The sequence below is a fragment of the Mytilus trossulus genome, chromosome 5, assembly GCF_036588685.1.
Source record: "Mytilus trossulus isolate FHL-02 chromosome 5, PNRI_Mtr1.1.1.hap1, whole genome shotgun sequence".
In the NCBI taxonomy this organism is placed as follows: domain Eukaryota; kingdom Metazoa; phylum Mollusca; class Bivalvia; order Mytilida; family Mytilidae; genus Mytilus; species Mytilus trossulus.
The window spans coordinates 72,599,431-72,607,534 of record NC_086377.1 but is presented as its reverse complement, the minus strand read 5'-3'; the positions used below and the strand labels follow the sequence as shown (position 1 = coordinate 72,607,534).

Genomic DNA, 8,104 nt, shown 5'->3' with positions numbered 1-8,104 from the left:
ATTTGGATAACAATTGCTTGTTTGTCTTTTTTAACTCGTGTCGGTCGTATTACAAATTCAATCGAATAGCCCGGTGTATATCTTGTTTATAACAAGATATCTGTGAGGTTATGATAACTTAACTTACAACAAACCGGCGAGAATTTTCCATTTCTATTTTTTACTGACAAATCCCACATCAAATGTATTAGTTTTGGATCAATACTATCATTAATCATAGACAATTAATAGGGAGAATATGATTGCCCTACACCTAAAAGTTACTGAGTAACTATAAAATATACATGCCCCACGCCAGGAACCATTAAGTGCATACTTCACTTATTTTATGTTTTTAGCCCCAAAAAAGGCCCAAAACTTTTTTTAAAAACTTCGCCCTCCCCCTTTTTCCAAATCCTGGATCCGCCCCTGTAAACTTTGAACAATAAGTTTGCGACAAATAATCGAATAATATAAACATATACAAAATACATTTCACAAACAAAACCATAAGAAAACATTAGTCATAAAACATAAAAAGTAAAAAAAAGCAAACAACCTTTCAGTGATATGATATATAAATATATTTTATAAATATATCAATTAAGAGTCCCTAGTCCAGCCTTGGCCTAAGTGACTTTTGTTGTTGTTGTTGTTGTCAGTGACAAAAAAAAAGTCACTGAGGCCAGGGCCGGATTACAATTTCTAATGCCTGTTTCAAAAAAGACCCTAAGCTTTCTACTCCTTTGTAGTCCAAATAATTATGACGTCTGGCAAGGCTATTTTAATTTTTTTCTGGGACGCCCTCCTCAACAAATTTAAATATTATAGCCTTGCCAGACGTCATAATCATTTGGACTACTCCTTTTGAGGTTGATGGGCAAAGAAGGTAGACTATCTATTTTTTTTCATTTTCTTGTCTGGACATATAACATCTGGCATAAATAATGGTGTATGTTTACAGTGGCGGATCCAAGGGGGGGGGGGGGTCCGGGGGTGCGCACCCCCCTTTATTTTTGCCGATCAATGCATTTGTATCGGGACATATGTTTTGCACCCCCCCCCCTTTGCCCTGGGTGCCCTGGGTTAGAACCCCCCCCCCCACCACTTTTCGAAAATTCCTGCATCCGCCCCTGGTTTAACTATATAAAAGACCATAAAACTACAAAGAAGAGATTATGTGAAAAACGTATCAGAAAAGTGGCTTATAAATATGAACAAACATGGGACAACTGCATGCAGTGTCTGCCTAGCATCTACATAATTTACGACACTGGGAAGGCAACCCCACCGCTATATTAATGCATTTCCCAGGGAAATTTGACGTCACAAAGTAAATAAATATATCTACGTCACATATTTATATATATGACAGGTCACCAAGGGCAGTTCATTTGATAGTAGCTTTAATGTTTCAAATACTAAGTATTCTAAAATTTTAAAGTTAAATAGAAATGGACTTTTGTCTACCTATTGCTATATATTTAATTACTTTAAAGACCGACAGTGATTTCATTTTATGCTTGGTGGAGCCACGCCTTCTTATCGCATGACAAACTTAGTTTACATATCTATTTTTAGAACAAGGAACTTCCTAATCACAGAATTTGCGTCGGCGCAGTCAGAAAATAATGTCTCATTTCCGGGACTTGATCAACAAATTGAAAATGAATTGAATTTCCATAATACAGCAAATTTTGAGATTCGTATAGTGTCTTTCAACGTCAGAACATATTTATTCACTCAGGGAGTTTGAAAATGAAAAGCACCTGGATTTACATCCTATTCCAAAGCTTGGTTTCCGTATATCAAACAGGTAAACAATCATCATTCGATGTCACGACTGTCGAGTTATTTTGACGAGTCATTTAAATTTGTGTACAAACTTATGTAACTTTATCAAATGAGGAAGTTGTAACGGTGAAATTGATTTTACTAAATATTATAATCTTACCTTATTTAATATTTTGTAACAATTGTTTTTAAGGTTCATTATCATGATCAAAACAAATGGGCAAAAAGGGCTGTTTTTACACCTTTAAAACCGAGTACCTTTACGTTTACTTATGCCTCTATGACTATGTAAATACGAACTTTAGGGAAGCAAGACAACTTTCCCCACTGTCAATCACCCATAACCAACTCGCATCTCATTCCGCCAGATCATGCAGATCGACCTACACATCTAAAAAGGAGTAAATTCCCCGCTGAAGCTCAACTGTGGTGGTATTTATGGTATTTATGTATTAATGTTTACACTGCTGTACACCTGGAGATATAAATCATATAAATGTAGCCTAATTGGTTGAGTTAACTTAAGGAAGATCTTCTTTGGCTCAATTGGTTAAGACACTGCATTTTATAGATCCCTTGATTGAGGGTTTAAACCCTGGCCACTGGTACCATTCATGGATTTTCACAACAATGGTGCTGTAAGCATCTACTACTGGTACAAACAATGTATACAGAATATTGCCTTGCAGTTTGATCATGTTGATGTGAGATACAATGTACATATAAAAAAGAAGATGTGGTATGATTGCATTTGCCAATGAGACAACTATCCACTACAATCAATGTATGTATATATGGTCATGAGGTTTCAGACAATGTTATAAAATACCTGCAAGGAACTGACCAGGTTTTGTACAGTCATACATGTACAAAACTCAATAGACAACTTTCGAGTTCGATGCATTTCCGTCAAAAACTCTGGTTTTAGTAAACATCATTCATGCCTTTAGGGGCATCGTCACTTCCATTCCAATGTTTAGCTACATGTACATTGTAGTGGTTGAAAAATTATAATACTATATTGCACGATTTATTCGGCAAACTAAATTATCAAAATTGACGATCAGCACTGAGCACTGTCATAAGGGTAAAAAATGAAGGGAATTGTACTTACAAAACAAAAGTTTAGTAAAAATCCAGGATAGTTTATGAATCTAATAAATGTTTAAAAACTTTAACTGCAGACTGTATGTAATGTTAACTGGAAGATACACAGGTACAAAATATTAACAAAATTTCCTTCCAAATACTAGCTTATGATCATAAACAACCTTACATGTATACACATGATACATGTCTAAGTTTGGTACAAATTAAAAGAAGCATAAGAAAGTTATCAAATATATTTAAAATTTAACCACAGAGTGAATGTGTTGTTTCCTGGCAGAAAATCTAAGTCCATTTAAAAGTAAAATACGAAAAAATGTTTATTTTTTTACAAAATTTACTTCTGTATATTATCTTTTGATCATAAACAAGCTTCTGTCCAAGTTTGGTACAAACCCAGGATAGTTTAAGAAAGTTATTAAAATTTTAAAAACTTGAACCACAGAGTGAATGTAATGTTTCCCCGCAGAAAAACTAAGTCCATTTATAAGTAAAATACAGAAAAAATGGAATTTTATTTTTACAAAATTTACTTCTGGATACTATCTTATGATCATTAACAAGCTTCTGTCCATGTTTGGAAGTAATCCAGTATAGTTCATGTAGTTTAAGAAAGTTATTAAAATTTCAAAAACTTTAACCACAGAGTGAATATTTGTGGCCGACGACGACGTAATGTAGGATCGCTTAGTCTCGCTTTTTCGACAAAAGTCGAAGGCTCGACAAAAATGAAAAGTCAACTCTAGCTCCTAGAACATTTGTAGAAGAGATACATGTAGGTCCCTGAACTCAGACACACACTGAAAATGTCTTTTATGAATATTACAAGTTCATGATGGCATCATGGTAAAAATAATAATATTAATGGGTGTTATAGAAAACGGATAACAAATAAATACATTTGTAGTTTGTTAAAACACCTTGACTAAGATTTATTTGTCTCAGTTTAATTTTTATAAAATTTTGACAAAATAAAAATATTTGCTTTGACCCTTTGACAAAAATATAAGAATTTAAAAAAAAACTTGAACTGCACACTTTCTCCGAGTATTTCATTGATACATGTATACATTCAGCAGCTGTTGGACAAGCTTTTATTTTCTTAAGTTTAACAATACAACATGATTAAAATGCTGATTTTACAGAGTTATCTCCCTGTTGTGTTAGGTACCACCTTAAATATGTTAAATACAAATAAAATATAAATTCAAAGTTATTGTTTTTAAAATTTATCCCAACAAAGTTTAATATGTTTGTGGTTTGAAACAAAAGTTGTACATGTTGTAAGAGCTACACATAGAAAGTTTGTCATGGTGTTCAAAAGTCAGGAAATAATTAATTTAATTATATAGCCTTTAACTGTTTAAATATATTAATAGCTCTTCTGTTTATGTCAACATCTATTAGTGTGATGTTGTTTTACTAGTGATTAACCTTGCATGCCTGTTAACACTATACCCTAGGGTGGTGCTCCACTATTAATGGAGAAAAATACACAAATTTGAAGTAAAATGAACTGCTGTGTAATTTCCAAATGATCAACATAATATTGAAGTTGATTTTAATTATCATATAGTAAAATATCTTGGCTATGCAAGTTATGAAACTTATACACAATGGTTATAACCAAAAAACACTGATTAATTTCAAATTTTGGTGATGTCAGAGGCTTTAGAGGGGGAACCCCCTACCCCCTTTTCTGGGAAAAATTTGGTGGATTATATAGGAAATCATTGAAGCATGACAGCAACAGGCCCCCTCTTAGGTAGTCAGTGGGCACCCACTTATGAAAAATTAGTGATCCGCCACTAGGTGTGACTTTTACATGTTTTATCATTCTCGAGTTTTGCCTCTACATTTTGTAAATAAAGTTACATGCAAGTGGTGACATCATCTGTGTAAACATTTGTCAGGGATGATTCCAGGTGTTTTCAAATGGGTCCCTTGAACATCAAATTGGGAATTTTTTTATCCCAATTGGGAATATTTTATGCATAAAATCTAAGATGAAATCATATCATTTTCATGTAAAAACGGAAATGTATATTAAGTTTAACCTCTACACTGATTTAAGAAGTTGTAACATTTTGAATAATTATGAATGGTCTACTGATTATGATATATATGATTCTGATCTCATAGATATGATCACCAGATTACTTGAAAATTATTGGATTGAGATCAGGGAAGTTGTATTACATGAATATCATTGCACATGATGCACTAGTCCAAATAATTATGACGTCTTGAAAGGCTATTATTTTTTTCTTTCTTTGACGCCTTACTTCAAAGTAACCTAGGCATATCACATATACATAAACATATATACCAGCTAACATAAATCTATGGCAAGCCATTTTACTATTTAATCAAATGTCAAGATATCTCATGTAAAATATAAAACATCTCATTTAATATATAAGATATCTTCTATAGTTTCATTTACTTAAGATGTCTTATATATTATACATGGTATATGAGATATCTTATATATTATATAAAATATCTCATAAGTTTATTAGAGATCTCATAAAGTATATGAGATATCTTATAAATATCTTTTATAATTTACAAGATATCTTTTATAATTTAGACGATATCTTATATAGTTGATAAGACATTTCATATAGTTGACAAGATATCTTATATAGTTTATGGGACATCTTATAAAGAAAATTATATAAGATATCTTATAAACTATATATTTTATGATATATCTTATATACTTGTTAAGATATTTCCTAAAGTTATTAAGATATCTTATGAATATATTCCAGATTAGATATCTTATATAGGTTATAAGATATATTTAAGATATCTTATCAAGTTTATAAGATAGTTTATACGATATCTTATATAGTTATAAGATAGCTTTTAAGATATCTTTAAGATATCTTATATAGTTTATGGGATATCTTATAAAGAAATGTATGTAAGATATCTTATAAACTATATATTTTATAAGATATCTTATAAACGATATATTTTATAAGATATCTCATATACTTTTTTGAAGATAGTTCCTAAAGTTATTAATATATCTTTTGAAGATCTTTCATATAAGTTATCTTATAAACAATACATATAGTTTATATAATATCTTATATAGTTTATATAATATCTTATATAGTTAATAAGATATCTCATATAGTTTATAAGATATCTTATATAATCTATAAGATGTGTTATATAAATTATAAGATATCTCTTATATTTTATGAAATTATTTAAAAAATTGTAAATTTCATAAACTATACAAGATATTTATAAAGTGTATAAGATATCTTGAAATAAAATTAAATAGCAAAATGGCTTGCCATATAAACCAATGAAAAAAAAATCATCAATTCGGTATTTTTTCAACAGGTCATCTTTATAAGTTTACCTTGATTAAAATGGATTTCAAATTGAACTGGTCCATTGTCGTATTTAGAAAGACAATTACAAAAGTGTATATACTTAATAGATAAGATATTTAAAGCAATTGACCAGTGAACTTTTAAATTATTTGGAAAAATTGTAGATTTCATAAATGAATAAAAGAATATTTGAAATTAACTTAAAACGATTTATGCATGTGCCGGAAAGTAATTCTCAAAAAGTTGATGGTATTCTAAAGAAGAAGAAAGGATCATTTTCATAACTTTTGAAACAGTTCCATATTAAATGGTGACATATTGTATTTCATGAATGGTTTAATCATCAACATTATTTTTCAAAAACGCTCAAACTTTTGTCTTTTGATGAAATAGAGCAAAATATAAAATAATTTATTTTCATCAAATTATATAACCATGAGAGATCGAGATCGGCGCCAATTAAAATCGATTCATCAATATTATATCAAAATTTGAATTTGCTCTTAGCCGAGGTCTGCTTTCACGCCAATTTTGACAAACAAGTTTTTAATCAACCTGCTAGGCGATCTCCTTTTACGAGATCAAATAATCCCATAACATTTTAATCAATTGAATCCGGCTGCTAAAATTGTTTACCACATGTTGACATAATTATAGATATATATGACATAATCAAATCGTCCACTAAAGTCAAAATATAGGACACTTCATAAACATATATACTTTGCCTATATTTTTCAACCTATAACGAATAAAGTCCTAAACTTTTCCGGAAATACAGATGTTATTTTATTTTCATGAATTGGGAATTTATATTTACAAATATTTTTTTGGGGCCGCTGGCCGATTTTAGGGCCGCCAAGCGGCCCTAAACTATATAGTGGAATCATGCCTGTTTGTACTTGTATAAGGCAGATTTTACAGTATTGTGTTCTGTCTCCTACTTTCATGTTGCTAATGTGACGGAGACAAAAATGAGTAACGTTAGCGACATTTGGACATGTCACATGAGCAACAACATCTTTAAAAGTTAACATGTTTGCACACAGTGATGTTTAATATATGCCTGGAGTAATAAAATTGTTCAGTCTGGTTTAGAATTTCTAAATATACAGAATGTCATTTGCAGGTGTACTTTATATCAAATGAATACACAAGAAACCAAAAAATTAGTAACGTTAGCGACATTTGGACATGTCACATGAGCAACAACATCTTTAAAAGTTAAAATGTATGCACACAGTGATGTTTAAAATATGCCTGGAGTAATAAAATTGTACAGTCTGGTTTAGAATTTCTAAATATACAGAATGTCATTTGCAGGTGTACTTTATATCAAATGAATACACAAGAAACCAATTCGTAATAGTAACATTAGCAACATCTACTATCATGACATTATGTTTTGTTGCGAACGTCTTTTTGATGGACGGAATACATTTAAGGTCCTCTTGTAACGATATTACATACAACTTACCTTCTTTGCTTCCCCATCATGTGAAGGAACTGACTCCGAATCTATTTCTGCAAAGGGTGATATCGTAACTCCTATACAGGAGAGTTACAGATATAAATATATGTTGCTCACGTGACACTGATTTGGACGGAAACCTCGAACAGTAACGTTCGCAAAAAATAAAACAGCCAATGATATTGATTCCTCAAGTCCTTTGACCCCCTTACGTCATCCAAATTTAATATGATTGCTATTTTCAATTATTTATAAAACCCGGGATAAAAATAACTACAATGGGCTGTCTGAGAACTAACAAGAAAATTGCGATCGTGACATACCACAATGGACGGAAAAGACGTGACGTTAGCAACAATATTATTAAATTACCTTTTTTAGCCTTTACCAATAA

At 31.0% G+C, this 8,104-nt stretch overlaps 1 protein-coding gene across 4 annotated transcripts in view; it reads left to right on the top strand.

The window, feature by feature from the left end:
* Positions 1-1,577: 1,577 nt before the first annotated feature.
* Positions 1,578-8,104, top strand: part of LOC134719147 (disintegrin and metalloproteinase domain-containing protein 10-like) — a 48,823-nt gene continuing 42,296 nt past the window's right edge. For 3 of the 4 annotated variants that reach the window (XM_063582126.1, XM_063582128.1, XM_063582127.1), the window contains exon 1: positions 1,578-1,795. In XM_063582126.1, the coding sequence (XP_063438196.1) occupies positions 1,738-1,795 (58 nt within the window). In that variant the 5' untranslated portion in view covers positions 1,578-1,737. The remainder of the gene's footprint in view (positions 1,796-8,104) is intronic. The other variant, XM_063582125.1, reaches the window with a different exon arrangement.